This window comes from Mytilus trossulus, chromosome 10 (assembly GCF_036588685.1).
Source record: "Mytilus trossulus isolate FHL-02 chromosome 10, PNRI_Mtr1.1.1.hap1, whole genome shotgun sequence".
Lineage (NCBI taxonomy): Eukaryota > Metazoa > Mollusca > Bivalvia > Mytilida > Mytilidae > Mytilus > Mytilus trossulus.
Genome location: NC_086382.1, coordinates 36,665,460 through 36,684,604, shown reverse-complemented (window position 1 = coordinate 36,684,604; position 19,145 = coordinate 36,665,460). Strand labels below are relative to the sequence as shown.

Sequence of the window (19,145 nt, the reverse complement as noted above, 5' to 3'; positions counted from 1 at the left end):
CTTTTAACAGAAAAAAAAGGATTATTGAGTACACGTGCATGGAACCTAATCGCTAACAAAGTCAATGTATAGAAAAATACGAATGATTAATAGTTAAAGTTTAATTCCTGTTCTTCATCTTGATAGTTACTGAATGGTCTCCAACAATAAAAGAATAATTAATATCGTAAAACAAGGTCAAGATGGTCCCGAGTGTCGACATTAACAGTACTAGGCTGTTCTAATATACATGTATCAAGATCATATCATTTGGTTGGAATGCACTAAAAGTTCAAAAATTAAGGGGAGATAACCCTGTAATTTGCCAAAAGTTATTTAGATATTTCTTTAATTGCTAGACACAAAGACAATTTCTAACTAAAGATGATAGTAACTTCAAAATTGGATTATTCAGTTTGCATGTTTTATCAGTCTTCTAACTTTGCATCAATTTTACAATTTTATAATTTCTTTGAAAAATTTCTTAACATACAATATTGGTTTTCATAGAACACACTATCCTGCTTGCACTATCCTATTTCCATGTTCAGTGGACTGTGAAAATCAGGTCAAAATGGTACTTTAGCATATATGATTTTAAAAAGTTCACATTCTAGTGAATATGAGTGCTAATTTTCCAGTTATGTGACCCGAGCCTTGTGATTAACTTACTTAACTAAAATTCATAGCCTGATATGGGACTGACAGACAAATAAACATTAGCTGGGCATAACAAAAACCAACAAAAACAAAGCAAAGACACTTTTCCTGTGTTTTGTGATATAAAACGCAGAGGTTGATCTCTAAACAAAAATAAAACACTATCTTTTTGCCAAGTTTAGAAGAGTTCTGCAAATGTTTGCACCTGTCGTAAGTCAGGAATCTGATGTACAGTAGTTGTTGTTTGTTTATGTAATTTATACGTGTTTCTCATTTCTCGTTTTTTATATAGATTAGACCGTTGGTTTTCTTGTTTGAATGGTTTTACACTAGTAATTTTGGGGCCCTTTATAGCTTGTTGTTCGGTGTGAGCCAAGGCTCTGTGTTGAAGGCTGTACATTGACCTATAATGGTTTACTTTTATTAATTGTTAATTGGATGGAGAGTTGTCTCATTGGCACTCACACCATATCTTCCTATATCTATGTACATCTGAGTGCAAAATTTTGACTTACAGATCTCACCAAGTTTGTTGATTCATTTAAAGAAAGTTAAATCATTCAGTATTCAAATTATCAAACAACCTTCAAGTGAAACTGCTCTACACTGAACCCTACACAACTAAAAAAGTTGTCTAAAGTAGAGTGAACTACTATGGGGAATAGCAAGTAACATTGGAAGATCAAGGATTTTCAAAAAAGGGTATCTTGGGGTCAAAAATCAGACAAATGTACCGAAAAAAACCACAAACACAGTTTTAGCTGGGAACAGTATATCTAACAAGTTTATATATATGTTCCTGGTTTTAGCAATGGGAGGACTGACCTCCTTAGAGTATTAAATTTTTTCAATCCGTAATTGATAATATAGACAAATTTCCAAGATTTCATATTAAAATAACAGACAGATATATGGCAACAGCCAAGTTTCTTTAACTATAAATTCAATGTTTTTGAAACTCTATTTCAACTGAGACCAATATATAAGGTATTAGTTCCAGATTTCACTGTAAAAACTATTGTCATTTAATTGTAAATGGATTGGTCCAAACTCTACAAATAACTTTGGTATTCCCTTTCTTTGTTTTCTTTGCTTTTATTTTTAACACACGGACACGCTGCACTGTTTTATGTCCCAGCTTGTGTCCCACTATTCTGTCTATAAAATCTCCTGTGTCTACCTGAAAAAAGATAAAGTGAGGATAATGAAATGATAATTTCATAGATAAAGCTTTTATAATTAAATTTCTCACTTTTGAAAAATAAGAACTGGGAGGGGGATTATTTTTTTAATTTTTGGTGAAAACCTATAGAGGAAAGAAAATATTTATTAAGGTAAATGCTTATTTGTGGTGTTACATCATTCCCCCCCCCCCCCCTAAAATTTATGGTATTTAATTTTAACTCAGGTTTTTGCTTTATACAGGTGGTTTCTTGAGCAGGTATGACTGTGTATATCCTTTCTCTTATTCTTATACATAAAAAAAACTCTGGATTTTCTTTTCATGGGTATTGATTTTTATTTTTTGAAGATTTTTCATTTTGATTTTGATGCTATGAATTTGTCTTGTTATCAAAGCTGCACCTTAAATCACATAAGCAAGAAAGAGCCATTTCTCTTGCATAATAAAACCATTTTTTTTTTTGTTATGGTAAATGACATTGAACACAATTATGAAAGAGTCTGAGTTGTTGGAAAGGGTTGAGAAAGCTGTCAAATTTTACTAACATTTAGGCCTAGTACCATAACTATGGATTCCAGATTCATGTCATTCACCAAAATAGAAAGGACCTACCTCTGCATATTTAATGTTAATACAAAGCTTTACAGTTTCCTCAACCCAGCCACAATGAAACAAATGTGTAGAAGAAGGTTGTTAAACCAAACAAAGCCAGAAACCAGTTATTGTAATTCAGTGCTTGTCATTTGTTGCTTTATATTATATTGGTGTTGATCATTGATGAAGGCCATATTTATTTCTTGGGTCAGACTTGAATTGAATTGTCCACGAGAAATTACAGGTTTTCCTCAATCATCTGTTCTAACCTACCTTTGTACTTTTATTTTTGAAAACTGTCCCATTTACTCTTAATTTATTATTGTAAAACTCTTCATCCATTTTCCTATAAATAGAATAATTCATAAATTCAAGATATCATATAACTGCTTAATCCATGAAAATAAAATCATCATAAATACAAGACTGAAATTCCTATTGTTTTCTCTCTTTGATTTTCATAATTTTTGACAATTTTCACACATTTGCTTAATGAAAAATTGGCAGTACTGAAACAGGCTTATAATCTTTTATTGCCGCATGGAATAGATACAACAATTAGAAATTTTTTTAAGAAGGCAGATTTTTTTTTATAGTCAACAACAAGATTATTAATGGATAATTGATGATACCATGTGCGAGGCAAACATAGAGTTATCTCCCATGTTAAATATTATGCACCATTCTATCCTTACATTTTTCAGTCCTACAGTGTCATAAAAGCTAATTAACTGTGGAAAGAAATTCAATAATTAATAAAGTACTAAGGAACCTCTAGCCTTTACTTGTCTGTTTTTTCTTTTTTAATTTTGGGTCACTTGTATGTTTTGTGGTTTAGTGTGGCATCTGTTTGGTTGAACTTGTATATATTCATTAGTGTTTTAAGGGTCAGCTAAAGCCTGTCTCCAAGTGCAAGGTTCTCTAGCAGTGTTGAAGACCCATTAGTGGCCTTTCTACTATTTGGTCTGGTTCATTGTCTCAGACACATTCCCTTATTCAATTCTCTATTCTAAATATAACAGCTGTGGCAAATATTTACGTTCTACTTTCTCCTAAAGATTTGGCTAACAAAGCATCAACCCTCATGGCCGCCACTACAACTTCTTTCTCTACAAATTCAGTTGTTGCAATGTCATCCTCTTGATATAGCTCAAACTCCTCATCTGACTGGAAAAAAAATTAGTATTTATTACAGCTAATTTCCTAATGCTTGTAGAGCAACATTTTGGTTAGCATGCTTGCTTTGTTATATACTGCAGCTGTGCTATTTGAGCAGTCAAATTGCATTGACTGTAGATTCATATGTGATATACAGTCACTGACCGTATATCACCTTGTTTATGACGTTGACAATGTGTTTCCGTTGAGTTTTATTTATGGCGTCAATAAAACATACAGGTTCGCGGAAATTTAACTCCGTCTGCTTCAAATTAAGAAATGATGTTTTTTCCCCAAAATACTTAATTAAGAACAATTTTAAGAGCTGCAATATATAAAGAATAATCATACATTGTCTTGAAATATCAATGTTATTTGTACTCGGCTCGAAACGGGTAGAAATGCTCGGCACAGCCTCGATTTCTACCTGTTTCTAAGCCTTGTACAAGTAACATTGATATTTCGATACAATGTATGGTTATTCTATATGTATAGGTATTAGGAATTTAGGATAACACCCAATTAAATTCAAATATAATATATTCAGGTTAAACTATATATATATTGTTTAAGTTTTACTTTGCAAGCAATAGGAAATTAGATGTAATCAAATAAGAAAGTATTTCAATCTTTCATTCAATTGTTGCAGTTTGGTTTTTTCAACACCGGTACTACATGTATATGAATTCCTATGTAAATTATGATAAGAATACCTTTCTAGAGCACCTGTTTTCCATCTCCATTGTGAGTTGGGATCATCAAATATAGCTGACCTATTGCTTATCGTCGAACAACAGACCAAAAGGCAAGCACTTATCCAATGAACTATTAAAATGGAGTCAAGGTCAGATCATACCTGCCATACAGATATGTACACTTTGCATAATTTATATTCTATACACCTAAAATAGACCTAATGCTAAAAGTATTTGAAAAACAGACCAAACCACAAAACAACATTGACAAATGAACCATGAAAATTAATTCAAGGTCAGATGATACTTGCCAGACAAAAATTGACACTTGAAAATAAGTTCATACACAAAATATAGTTGATTTTATGCTCATGATGTTAATAATAGCGTCTTTTGTTATGTATAACGAGCACAGTTATACCCTAGGTCATGTACAGAACCGCCCCGTACCCTATCTTTGGAACCATTGGTGTACCGCCTGTAATTATGTATATAAGGGGATGCAAGAGAGATGAGAGAGGGGAAGATGGATAGTTAGTTAGAAGAGTTAATTGAGATGATATTGTGTTACTAGAAGTGAGATCAGGATTATCATGATTATTGTTCATCTGTTTTAGTTGACATTTAAATATCAATAGGATTTAGATTATTAAAATGAAATCCATGTCTTGAAATAAGATTGTTCATATTTATTATCCAAGAGATGTTTTTTTTTCAGTTACATATATATATATATTTTTAGGGCAAGTGAATTATTTGACTCAACTTCAAGTATATGAAGCCAATATTTTATGGTGCAGAACATCTACACACAAGGTATGAAGCATCTAGTTCTACTTGTATATATATATATATAGCAAGGAATAGCAAGTAATTGTATATAATATATTTAAATAAATAAGTACAATGTATATATATAGTAATACAGATCTTGACCTTCTGAAATATAAAGCTTTATATACAAAGATTTTACACAGAAATGACTGGATAGCTTTTTTTTTTTTTTTTTATTGTTGAATTGTTTTAATTTACATTTGTCATTTCACAATGTTTCATGGCCTATTATAGCCGACTATGCTGTATGGGTTTTGGCCTTTGCTCATTGTTGAAGGCTGTACATTGAACTATAGTTTCTGTGTCATTTGGTCTATCATGGACAGTTGTCTCTTTGGCAATCATACCACATCTTCTTTTTTTTTAAAGTCACTGTTAAACTGTCTTATTCATATCTATAAATTACAACAAACCTCCTCATCTAAATCTTCATTGTCTTCAGTCTCTGAATCTGAATTGTCAGTATGTTCAACCTTTTTTCTCTTTTTTTGCAGGCAATCAGTAGTACTGAAATGTCTGTTCACTGTGTGACAACACAGTGATCCTGGGTATGAACAGCTAGTGTCAAGAGATTTCTTGTCAATTGAAATTGTATGTAGTTTCTTGGAACAGCAATATGAAATCGATGATCTTTGACATGAAATGCCTCTTAAATTTTTTGACACTTTAGATTGTAATGAGTACCGACTGACTGTTCGAAATATTTTAGAAAAGTACAACATAATGATACATTTGAATGGGGATGTTGTGGCATGGGGAGAGAAATGTAAAAATAATGGTAGGCTCTGTAAAATATCCTCATAGACATACGGTTAAACTCTGAAAACAGGATAGTATTTGATACTTTTATATATTTTGTACTAAAATTGATTTTACCCGAAAATATGAATCTTAAAAGATAACTGTTTATCAAGAAACAAAAACACCCATCAAGCGACAACTCGGAAACGCTTTCCAGGTTTTAGGTTCACTTCTTCTGACGTGCTAATTATTAACCTGCATAACTTTGGCGGGAAAGGTTGACAATCGCAATGTCCAATGGTGTAAACAGCATAGATAATGCACCTAGCACAGACGAAAGCCCAGCAGAAGAAAATCCAACTGAAACTCTAGTTTTACAATGTTCACAATGCAGTTCAATTGTTGGGGATACAACCGCTTGGGCTTTTGCTGATGATGTATTGAGGACTGTCAGTTTGAAAAGTATGTCAAAATTTCATGATAATTTGTTGATTTTTGGATCTTGATTACCTATAACGATAAAGACCATACAGAGTCAATCATATTCCAACTGTATGTAATTTCATGAGGTATCCTGTCATGAACACATGATTAACAGGGGCCATCTACAAAAGGGGTTCCTATATTTTCTTAACCCAGGATAAAAGTGTCCTAACTACATGTCCCCATTCAAATGCATTGATCATCAGGAAAAAATGGGGTATGGGGTATTTAAGTATTTGGCTGCAGACACAAAGATGTATATATAATCAAGTAGACTTATAGCCAAGCCCAAGGCTCCGTGTTGAAGGCCGTACTTTAACCTATAATGGTTTACTTTTTAAATTGTTATTTGGATGGAGAGTTGTCTCATTGGCACTTACACCACATCTTCCTATATCTACTTATAACTATTTATTGCATTGGCAACTGGCAATACACAGTATATAAAGCATATGTCTTATCATAGCACATGTATCCCATTAACATAATGAGGTTACTATCATACCTGTCAACTGACCCGTATTCTGCGGGTGTGACCCAGGATTTTCACAATTCTGAGGGATCACCCGGGACACCCGCCGGGTCATTGAAATAACCCGGGAATTCCGAAAATGACCCGATTTCACCCGTATTTCTTAGCATTGAGATTGATTTCATAAGTAATATTCCTATGAAATACCGGCAAAATCGTAATTCTTCAATGAACAGGAAGTTCAATTAGCCATATTGACTATCAAATGAAGTGACCCATTACATGCATTAAGTGCATGGCTTCACTTGACAGCTTTGGTGTCAAACACACTGTTAACACCAATTACCTTAGCTTTAGGTCGTAAATACCAATCGCTCTGTTGGTTTACAAACATATTTCAATATTAAAGTTACTTTCCCTTATTTGTCACCATTCAAATTTATTCCTTATATTTACGTTTTATGGGTGAAAAAGATTAAATCATTAAAAATATAAAATTCAAATACATACATTTGTATCTGCATATTGAAAAATAACTTTCCACTATTTATATACCTTCATACAATTTTAATGCCCCACCTACGATAATAGAGGGGCATTATGTTTTCTGGTCTGTGCGTCCGTTCCTCTGTCTGTTAGTTCATCTGTCTGTTCGTCTGTCCCGCTTCAGGTTAAAGTTTTTGGTCAAGGTAGTTTTTGATGAAGTTGAAGTCCAGTCAGCTTGAAACTTAGTTCACATGTTCCTTATGATATGATCTTTCTAATTTTAATGCCTAATTATATTTTTTATCCAATTTCATGGTCCATTGAACATGGAAAATGATAGTGCGAGTGGGCATCCATGTATTTTGGACACATTTTTGTTTAAAAAAAAGTTGAAAATTATTTTTTCATTTATACTTCCTTTAACTGTATTACTATATTTTACCATAGTCTAATTTCCTTGTACATATGTACAATGAATGATGGTATGATTAAAAGCTTCATAGCCAGTAGTCTCAAACATTTTAAAATTACATATGAATTATGAATTGAATTCTAGTAATTGAATTGATTATGATCACAAAGAGTAATAAACATAAGACTGTGATACACAAATTTATAAAGATTGCAATGAAATAATAATTAATAGGATTTAAAATGACTTAACCAAGTGAACATGCATTGATGTTTTGGTATCTTTGATATACATTATAAGAAAATGTACCATAAATACTGAAATTCAGCTCGAAAAAGTTTGTACGCGTTATGACCTGAGATTTAATTCTTCAATGCAGGTCATTACCTGCATTTTCATCGTCACAGGTTGACCATGTTGACAGGTATGGTTACTATAGTATTCATAGATAAGGTATTTATAGCCAATACTGTTACAGGTGGGTAGGGTTCTGGCACTGATTAATGTCTAAATCTTGTTTAATATTTTTAAAGCATAAGATGCAAATATGCATTTTATCTTTCAGCACTCTTAAAAATCTTGTCTTTTGTCATCCACTGAGTCTGTTTCGCTGCATTGAGGAAGGTAATAGTAGTATTTATAAGGGTAAGGGTACTTATGTTCAAACTTAAACAGAGATATATTGTACTAGTTATCCCACAAAATTCAAATAATAGGAGAGACAAAAACTTCAATAAACATGATAAAGATACAAACAATTAAGTGACTATGAAACCAAAAAAAAGGTAGACAAATTCGTAAAAGACGATACCCTGTTTTTCAAAATTCCACCTAGTAAATCTGACTTAATATACTGTGGATTCATTTATTTTTGTGGGTACCAATTTTCGTGGATTGAGGAAAACTTACATGTTCGTGGATATTTGATTTTGTGGTTTTGCCGAAGTCTGCATACAAGCCATGAGAAAATTTGTCATTTGTTGAACATTTGATTTCGTGGTTCAACTGTTCCCAAGAAATCCACAAAAATTGGTATCCAACGAATAATAATGAATCCACAGAATAAACAGTCATTCTTTGTAAGAACAATTTTTTAAATTTTAAATGGAATAGACTACCAAACCACCTCGTATGTGCCTAGACTTAATAGAGCTTTAAAACTTTGGTTGGTCTTACATCGTTGGGCTAATTTTTCAGCGCGTCTCTTCCGTTGCTTACACTTTCTTAACATGTCTTTTCACCAAATTGAAAAAATGGACTTTATAATCAGGCCCAAATATTGTGTCTCCTGTACTCTTATTGTGCTGCAAATTGAAATCTATTCTGGAGTGCAGCTACTACCATTACAGAGGAGGTGTTTTGAAATCAGTAGATTCATTACTTTGAACTTGCATTCATTAGTTGTGGGCGAAAAAACTTACTACTTAGATTTGTCGTAAGTAATGAACAATTTAGTATACTTACAATCAATCTTAGTCGTAAGTCATAAACAATTCAAAATACTAACAATCAATCTTAATCGTAAGTTTTTTTGTGAAATAGACTCCTGAAATATATCGCCTTCTATTTTCTTGTTTGTACTTGAACAAATGTTGAACTTTTGCACATGAATAATTTACAAATATTGCATAATTAGGATTTGTTTTATGAGAAAAGTTTTTTTTTTATCACCACAGATGCATCTGAAAAAGTTTTAATAACAGAAGTCCTGGAAACATCAAAGAATGGCACAGATTTTGGCAGGTAGTGTAATTTTTTAATTACAGAGAAAATGTATACTTGATGTAAAGTGTGAAGCAGGGTGTTTAAATAATATTTTAGGTATTGAAATCCCAAAAAAAACACCATATGATGTCAATAAAACAATAATTTTTTCATCATTATTATGTTGACAATATGTATAAGCATCTGGACGTTAAGCAACCAACAATGAATCAAATAATAAATGTTTCATAAAATTATGCAGTTGCTGTTTTCAGGATAAAATTATGTTTTAAAAGAAATTCTAGCTGTTAACCTAGATTCTTTTTATCCTTTGTAGAGTTAGAACTGAGAAAATGATTTAAATACTATAAATCAACTTTATTTTTAGGATACTTATTTGCGTTCTAGCCTATTTAGCGGCGATTTAATTTCGTGATTCTCAAATTTACTTCATGTTAATAAGTAAGGAATTCAACTTTTGCATATTTGCGACGATTTACTTCGCGATATTTTTCTACTTGTAAAAGGTCATGAAAATAAATCGCACAAGAAGATAAGTTGGTTTAAAGTAATCAATAATTTTGAAATTTAGAAATATTTTGCACTCATCATCATGGTTCAGTTTATTGTTAAGATGCTAAATTTTGTAATTTGAATTAATGTGTAGCTTTTGTTGTCTATTTTTAGTGCCTTTAATGTGCTGAAGTGTGAAGTATGTAATGAAGAGATCGGTCGAATGTACCGGACAACACCAACTCAGCTGGATCATTTACGTGGACTCTTCTCTCTATTTATAGATAAACTTTCAAGGTGACAATTCTCTTCATTTGATTCATATGTAAGAAAATGTGGTATAATTACCAATGTGAAATCTCTCCATCCAAGTGATAATTATTAAAAAGTAAATCATTACAGATCAAAGTACGGTCTTCAACAATGAGCATTGGCTCACATGGAACAGCAAGCTATAAAGGTCTCAAAAATGTTCTTGTGTAAAACCATTCAAACGGGAAAAGCAATGTTCTAATCTATATAAAAAAAATGAGATACATGAAACTCTTATGAACCATATCAACAACCACTGAACATCAGGTTCCTGACCAAGACATGTGCAAACAAATGCAGTGGGTTTAAATGTTTTAATAGGAACCAACCTTGAGGGGGGATAGGACTTTTATCGGGACTCAGGGATCGGGTGTTTTTAAGCTCGGGATTTCGTTATTGACCCTTTCGGGATCTGGGAATTCTTTATTCGAATTTCGGGACCTCAGGATTTCGTGTTTTTAAGTCCGGGATTTCGGGATCAGGACCCCTCCTATCCCCCCCTAACATTCACCCATACCTGAAGCAATAGTGTAGCATCACAACATAGGAATACACACTATAAAATATCAATTGAAATGGGTTTACTTAATCAAAAGACATGCTAAAAAAATCAATTACTGTTTATTCAGAATTATTTGTGCATTCTAAGAATTTTTCACAATGAAGAGGGGGATGAAATGAATTTGGGATGGGGGATAAATGGAGTAAAAAAGTTAGGATGCTTGATAGAAAGAGTAAAAGAGGTTTGATCTGGGGGGGGGAAAAAGGACTGAAGTTGGAAATTTTTCTACAAAAATTCATTCAAGTATTACTTAATCTACAAGAAGGTAAACTGGTTTTGGTCAGACATATTGAACTGCAGTAATTTCAAAAGACTGTTTTCATATTACCAACTTTTGAATCTGGATTTTATATATTTTTATTGCGACCCCTATCATAGTTTTCCACAGATTTACCTGCAAGTTACGTATCCATTTAACCTTTTGTAAGTTCTATTGTCCCATCTGACAAATACAATAGATATTGTTCTCTGTATAGTTTATTCACTGGGACCTTTAAATTTCTTGCAAGAGAAATCTATCACTCACTGATTAATAATTTACCTGAACAAAAAATTGAACTGTCAATAATGGAAGTACATGTAGAAATAATTATTAGTAATTATAAAACTGCATGTGATGTTGTATTTATTCAATCAATAACACGTTTTCAATTTGTTTGATATAAACACTGATTTAAAAATTAATAAAAGTTTCAACATTTTACCTATTAAAATTTGCTTTTTTAGTCAGTCCACAAATAAAAACTTGAAATGATAATGTATAAGTAATGTCTTTATAAATGTATTCTTTACAACAACAATAACAACAATATTTATAACTGAACAACCACAAAAAACATGCAAATTCTTTGAAACTTAAATGCATGCAGTAGTTAAAAAAAATCAGAAATAAACTTTTTATAATTAAATCAGTGCTTATTTTGAACAGATTGAAAATATACTAATGATATTGAATAAAAACTGTATCACATGCAGTTTATGTGAGTTTATACATGTATTTCAATCAACAAAGAAGAAATTTTTTTGGTCAGACAGATTAATCAATGAGTGATAGATTTCTCCTAGAAGAAATTTAAATGTCCAAGTGAATAAACTACACAGAGAACTTAACTATTGTATTGATTAAATGGTGCAGGTAAACTTGCACAAGTTTAAATACCTTGGTCAAGAGCAGACGACTCTGTGGTAAACTTTCATTTGGTTCACAATAACAGGTTGTCCTTTTTGTGGTAAGACATCCTGGTACTCAATCTAGAAAGAGCAACCCAAACTAGAATTAAATTGCCATTGCAAGCAATAGCGGATGTCACCCTTCCCCTAATTGCCACTAAGCGGCAGCCATATCAAAATTGTTTAACAGTGAATGCACATAGATACATGGCAATACATCTTTCTGTTAATTTTCAGTACATTCAGAGTATTTAAAAAAATCACTTTTCTGCTGTTTCCATGGCAACGGCAGCCATTTTGAAAATTTCTATGTCAAAAGTGTCATCTTTATTTGCCAGTTAATAATGATATAAAGTTTCATTAAGTTCAAAGCATTTTGAGAATTTTTGACTTTTTTGCAGTTTCCATGGCAACAGTTGTCTTTTTCCAAAGTCTCATCCAGACTTGCCAGTCTACAATCATTTAAAGTTTGATCAATTTTGAAGCATTTTGAAATTTTTGACATTAGTGATGGTTCCTATGGCAACAGAGACCACTCCCAAAATTTAATGGCATATACCACAAATTATGGTACATGGCAGGGACCATAACCATCAAAGTTTCGATCAATTTGACCTACCATTTTAAGAAAGTAAATGCCACTTGGATCATTTTGACCTGTTTTGCATTGTTTCCATGGTAACGGCAGACATTTTGGAAATTCCAACTCCAAATTCCACATCTACCAATGTTGCTCATCATTACTATGAAGTTTCAAAAAATTTGGAGCATTGTGATATTTTTGAAATTTTTGGTGCAGTGTCCATGGCAACATAGTGGTTCCAATGATTGCCAAAATCATCCAAAACCAGTATATGCCGGGTACCTACATTGTATCAAATATAATGATTCTAAGTTTAACTATGTCCAAATAATTCACCAAAATCAAAAACTGGATTTTTTTCACATTTTTTCTGTTTTTATGGTAACGGCTGCAACCCGAAATTTTGTGTTCCTCATTATAGTCAACTTTCATTAAGATTGGTTCCATTGTCTCTGAGAAAACTGCCGGACAAAATAGGTGGAAGAATAATAATAATACAGAAAAAGAAAAAGAAACAGAGGAAAAGCAATATATGTCACCCGACATTGTCGATCGGGTGACATAAGTAAAATTAAACATACAAGTGATGTAGTTTGAGGGTTCTTCTGTAGTGTAAAGAAAATGTTTAGCAGTTAAACTCCTCCTAAAATTGTACCTTTTGAATGCTTCATATTACTCTTTTTAAGTTCAATGTTCTTTCCTGACTTGGTACCAGGATGTCCAATTTGTTGTAGGTATCCAGTCGAACAAATATGAATTTTGGAGTCAAAAGTCGGATATATGAGAATAGTTTATTTTCAAACTTGATATGATTATAAAGTGATATAATATTATTTTGTCAAAAGGATATGATATTATTTTGTGACCTCACTAACTGTACCATGGCATGCATTCATTCTGAGATGAGCTTTTTTCTTTTTTATGTATGAAGCCATTTTGTTTGGTTTTTTTTACTGAAGGAGCCATTCAGGGTTCTTGGACTCAGTGGTTTAAAAATCTGCTCAAAATCCTATCTATATTTTTTCCAAATTTTAAAGCAATTTTACTTTTTTACAAAAGGAGTAGGTCCGGTAAGGACCGATTTTGGCCTCAAATTTCAGATTCATCTGATGAAAGATTTTGACCACTTTTTAAACACTTAAGTGTCTATTTCATTTGATTCAATTATTTTTTGTGAAAGATTTTAACTCATTTAGTCATTAAAAACTATCCGATTGAAGCTTAAATATGAAAATTCTACCAAATATGCAAAAAAATGTCACTTTTCAGATGGTTTTTGTCAAAAATGAAAGTGGCCGCATCCGTGTTCATCCTCAATCTTTATATATGTAATTTATTATCATCAAATACAACTTCCATTTCAATATTTTGGATGAACACGAATGCGGCCACTTTCGTTTTACACGGAAACCGTCTAAAATTTAGCTAAAATGTTGGAATTGTGAAGGTTTCAGTAATTTAGCATGACTTAATGGTGCTAGTACTCAATATATGTGCATTGTATTGTCAAAAACAGCCTATATTTATGTAGCAGAACCATTCTACTATCCAATTAATAACTAAAAGTTTACATTTTAACAATTTTGTAAAACTTCTATATTCTGGGGCCAAAAAGGGCTCTTACCGGACCTACTCCTTTAAATGCTGGGATATTACATTTCAGCATCAAATATGTTTAATGTATACAAATATGAATTTGTTTTGTAGTTACCAAGTTGGTTCTTGTTCACAGAACTGTCAGGCTCTGAACTTAGATGACACATTATCTTTTGGAGAACTAAAAGAAATGCATACCAAATTAGATAAGGTAATTCTTAATCCAAAATAGATTAGGGCTTTTCCATTAAACTGTATGTGGGAGGGAAGGAAGGAAGGGAAGTTTAATTATTGAATGGGGTCATGGCTCTATTTCAATATGTGTCTATTACCATTTCTATGCAGAATTATCTGGATTTGTTGGGTAAATACCCTGTTGTTTTGTTTAGTTCTATTTCATGTGTGACGTCTTTTATATGATAGTTGCATCAAACAATCAATCTGTTTAAAATTTCTGGTGTGAACTTATCAATTAGTTTTCTATAAATAACTTTCTTTTTTTTTTACAATTTCAATTTTAAAAATTGTCAGATTATGTTTACTTTACAAAATCTAGGTTATTCATGCTTTTTTCTTAGTTTCGTTATGTTTTCTGTATTATCTCTATCCAATGGTTGTATGATTATTTTGGCCTCTTTTATTATTTTTACGGATATCAGAAGTTGGATGGTGATTGCTGATGCAAAGGAATTACACCAGCATCAATTTTTTTTTCTTACAGATAAAGCATGTCCTGGTAACTGTGGATGGTAGGCTGAAACACATAGAGACATTCCTTGAGGAGTATGACGACCAGCCAGAAAGTGTCGCTGATGACAGTCACAATATAAATCCTACGGAAGTGCCCAGGAAAGAAGGCAGTTTTCACGCATTTGTACCACCACAGCAACCAGAAGCAGTTAGAAGACCAGAAACAATGTCCAGGGAAATGTACAATAATGGTGTGACTTCAGAAAATAGTGTTCAGTCATACAATGCCGGTATGCCTTCATCAAAGGGTGCTCAGAAAAGACCGGCTTTTAGGAAATTTGAGGACGGGAATAGTAGTGTTTATTCTAGAAGTGAGGATCTTGGTCAGGAGACCAATGATGGACTTCAATCAAGCTACAGAACAAGTCAGTCATACATGGATACACTTAAAAGGAAGAAACAGTCTGATCCAAGGGCAGATAATTCAACTTACAAAAATAAAAGAAGCAAATATTAATTCTGATACAGTGACTATATTTTTAAGTGTTAGAATGTCTTTGATTTTATATTTTTCCATTGTATTTTGATTACAATCTACAAGAAATGCTGTGGTGATGAAACATTCCTATTAATGAAACTGATAAGTGACATTGTACATTTTACTTTCTGTATCCTGGGATATAATACACCTAATCGCTATTTATTCCATTCCGGATAAGTTCTAAAATTACACAGCTTTTTCATCCAGTTGAAGCTATCTGGGTCCCTGTTTAAACAATTCACCATGCATGATACTTTTTAATGAGACCTGTTTAAACTACCGTAAATACTTCAAACAAAATATTTTTTTTACTTCAATTTTAATTTTGTAAAAAGTGGATCATACTATATCAAAGTTTCTTGATGATCACTTTCTAAAGTTTTTCCTCCCTCAGCTCACTGCTGATGACCTCAATTTTCGGTCCGTGTGACCTAAACAGGGAGTTGTATAAATGACTGTTTTTTCAGGAATGGACTAAATAGCGATAAGGTGTATTGGTTGTCGCAGAGAAATGTTTTACTGTAAATTCAGAAAATATTGGGTGCATTTATTATTGTGATTTTGTCATTTTTTTTTTTTTTTTTATTTTTATTTTTTTTATCCAACATATATAATATACAACAGTACAGTTATCAAACAATAAGTTCATATATATATAAATGTAATATAATACAACCTATTAGAAAATGTATAGAACTTGAAAAATAACATTTTGTTTGGATTTTATAATTGTATCTTATTAAAAAGGACATACAAAAAAAAATATAGAGAATTAATAAATAAAAGAATTAAAAGATGATTAAAGAAAAACAAAAAAAACAAAAAAAGCAAAAAAAAACAAAAAAAAAAAAAAAAAACAATAAAAAAAATAAAAAAAATCATTTTGATGTCTGCCAATTTTTTCATAGTTGCTAATCCACCAAAGTATCCTGTAAAGCCTCTTGGTAAATGCACCAAGCTTGATTAAACTTTTCAAAACATTTATTTTTAACTGATATCTTCTTCTCCAAAATATAATGATGCTTTATTTTTTCAATCAATGCTGTTAAACTTAATTCTCCTTTAAAATATCGTGTATTATATATATATTGTTTAATCCAGAGAAAAATATTGTTTTGAGGGTCACCTTTGTACATTCGTGTTAAATTTCCAAACAAAAAAATATCCTGTGTAAATGGTATACTAATACCGTTATGGAGAAACCACATTTCAGTTTGCTCAATAAATTGTTGTACATAATAACAATCCCACAGTATATGTTCAATTGATTCAAGTTCAGTCTTACAAAAAGTACAATATGGGTTTTGCACAATCCCAATTTTGTTTAAAAATGTATTTGTTGCCAGAATTTTATGATTAATTCTATACTGAAGCCATTGTAGCTTAGTATTTTTAAACTAAAATGCAATTTTATTTTTTGCAATATTGAGTATAATCCTGTTTTACTTTAATTCATATAATAAAAATCAAAATGCGAGTTTAAATTATTGCGGTTATAACCCTGTGAGTGTCGTATTTTTCGCAATAATAAAAACATCGCAATAATAAAAACATCGCAATAATTTCTGAATGTACAGTATTACATTTAAAAAAGTGTATTGGACAAATTAAGTACAACAATAATAGAATTTCTGGTTTCGTACATTATTTTGAGCAATCTAATTAAAATAAGATCCTATAATTGCTCCCATTCTGACATGCACTACTTATAAAACAATACAAGTTCAATTAGTTATCTGGCTGTGAAGACAGTTTATGCAGCTGATTTAATGCTTTGGATTGGAGTTTTAAATAATGCAAGTGAAATCTTGGTTCATGAATATATGTGTTCATAGTGTTTTATTATTCTTGTAAATAAACTTGCAACATTGCCCACTGTATACAACTCTTTTCTCGCAGGGAATTTAATAAAGGAAAATGAACATTCGTGAATGAAAAGTTTTGGGTTTATTGGTGGGAATTTTCTACACGCATTGGCATGGTCAACTAGGGTTAAAAAAATTAACAATTGCAATGTTTGACATAATATATTATTATTAATTGAGGCTTGCCGAATATAAAATGAATGTCTTGTAGCTATTGTTATATAAGTTTTTTAGTTGTTATTTTTTTATAATTAATGATATGTAATGAACAAGCTTGTTGAAGAGCGATTTGTATGGTTTTTATTTGTTCTTTTAATAGTACATTTTGAATTGTGATACTGTACTTAAGTACCAAAAATAAAATATAATACAGCAATTTCTAACTGCACCCAATTCTTGAAAACACATGTACAAGTTCAGCCAACCAAACAGCATCGGGGTGAGACAGAATAATTTTAATCTTGTGATATGTCTTTCTGCAGACTATTACTTTGTGTACAATAAAAATAAGATTCGGTATGATTGCCAATGAGATAACTTAAATTTACCAGAGACCAAATTTGAAGTAAGCAACTATAAGTTATAGTACTGCCTTCAACAATGAACAAAACCCATACCTCACATCAATCTTTAAAAGGGCTCCGTTTTTGTACCATGCAGCAGTAACTGTATACAAAGTTTTAGTGTCATATGTGCAATGTCCTTGACCATAATTTCATGGATCAGTTACTGCTTCAAAAAAAAATCATAGCTTCATTTAACATGGAAATTATTCAACTACTTAGAATGATTGGATAACTTTATTTGGTATATAGGATAATTGAATGAGTCTAGCCAACCTTTACTTCATTGCATGGAACAGTGATCAAGGTTTTGTTTTTGTGGTCAAGTTCATCTCTCATATTCAATATGCCATAGGCTACAGTAGCAGCAGCCTTAGTTCACTTCTCCAAACCTTTATTTTTTAGAAGATGGAAGATCTGGATGCTTCATACTTTGTATATAGATGCCGCATGTTACTTGTGTTTGGAGGTTTCTGACTTGTCACATGTCCATTGTCCTTGACCTCATTTTCATGGTTCAGTGACTTCTTGGAAAAAAGATGTTTTGTAATGTTCATTTCTCTCTTATTATGAGTAATAGGATAACTATATTTGGTTCTTGCATACCTTGCAAGGTTCTCATGCCGGTCTGAAAGTTTTCACTTGACCTTGATGTCATTTCATGGATCAGTGAACAAGGTTATGTTTTGATGGTCAAGGTCATATCTCAGATACTATAAATAATAGGTCTAGTATTTTCAGTGTATGGAAGGACTGTAAGGTGTACATGTCCAACTAGCAGGTGTCATGACCTTGACTTCATGGTTCAGTGGTTATAGTTCATGTTTTGTGTTTGGTCTGATTTTCATATACTGTATGCAATAGGTTTACTATATTTGGTATAAGGAATGATTGTAAGGGTGTACAAGTCCAACTGTCAAGTGTCATCTGACCTTGACCTCATTTGTATGGTTCAGTGGTCAAAGTTGAGTTTTTGAAAATATTTTATGATGAACATGTCAGTCTTGCATGCTTTATTTGACCTTGGTTTCATTTTTACAGTTCATTGCTCAGTTTTAAGTTTTTTGTGTTTTGGATCTGTTTTTCTTTAAACTATAAGCAATGGTAAAATATATTTGTTGTGTGGAAGAATTGTGAGCTTTACACATCATGTGTACATGTCTGCCTGGCATGGTTCATCTGATCTTGACCTCATTTTCATGGTTCATTGGTTGATGTTTATTATTCTTGGTTAAGTCTGTTTCTTAGAAACTTTTAGCATTAAGTCAACTATATTTAGTGTATTGCCACATTATTTATATATGTGTCTGTCCCAAGTCAGGAGCCTGTTATTCAGTGGTTGTCGTTTG

At 31.9% G+C, this 19,145-nt stretch overlaps 2 protein-coding genes across 2 annotated transcripts; one reads left to right on the top strand and one right to left on the bottom strand.

Annotated features, from left to right (window-relative positions):
- Positions 1-1,442: 1,442 nt before the first annotated feature.
- Positions 1,443-6,043, bottom strand: LOC134687288 (uncharacterized). The gene is made up of 4 exons (XM_063547443.1): positions 5,517-6,043; positions 3,456-3,583; positions 2,690-2,762; positions 1,443-1,819 (listed from the first exon to the last, which is right to left on the bottom strand). The coding sequence occupies exons 1-4, from the start codon at positions 5,823-5,825 to the stop codon at positions 1,661-1,663; spliced, it is 669 nt and encodes a 222-aa protein (XP_063403513.1). The 5' UTR covers positions 5,826-6,043; the 3' UTR covers positions 1,443-1,660.
- A 29-nt stretch (positions 6,044-6,072) lies between these two features.
- LOC134687286 (uncharacterized) lies at positions 6,073-15,919 on the top strand. Its single transcript, XM_063547442.1, has 5 exons — positions 6,073-6,306; positions 9,374-9,440; positions 10,089-10,211; positions 14,249-14,348; positions 14,859-15,919. Exons 1-5 carry the CDS (start codon positions 6,135-6,137, stop codon positions 15,342-15,344), a joined length of 948 nt encoding a protein of 315 aa, XP_063403512.1. The 5' UTR covers positions 6,073-6,134; the 3' UTR covers positions 15,345-15,919.
- The last annotated feature ends 3,226 nt before the right edge of the window (positions 15,920-19,145 follow it).

Excerpts from the sequence above, each read along its gene's own strand:
- LOC134687288 (XM_063547443.1), bottom strand. The coding sequence starts at position 5,825 with ATGTTGTACTTTTCTAAAATATTTCGAACAGTCAGTCGGTACTCATTA. Across the intron at positions 3,584-5,516 it reads ATGAAGATTTAGATGAGGAG|TCAGATGAGGAGTTTGAGCT; the intron begins GTTTGTTGTAAT and ends TTTTTTTTCCAG. Across the intron at positions 2,763-3,455 it reads TCTTTAGGAGAAAGTAGAAC|GAAAATGGATGAAGAGTTTT; the intron begins GTAAATATTTGC and ends TTCTATTTATAG.
- LOC134687286 (XM_063547442.1), top strand. The coding sequence starts at position 6,135 with ATGTCCAATGGTGTAAACAGCATAGATAATGCACCTAGCACAGACGAA. Across the intron at positions 9,441-10,088 it reads AATGGCACAGATTTTGGCAG|TGCCTTTAATGTGCTGAAGT; the intron begins GTAGTGTAATTT and ends GTCTATTTTTAG. Across the intron at positions 14,349-14,858 it reads TGCATACCAAATTAGATAAG|ATAAAGCATGTCCTGGTAAC; the intron begins GTAATTCTTAAT and ends TTTTTCTTACAG.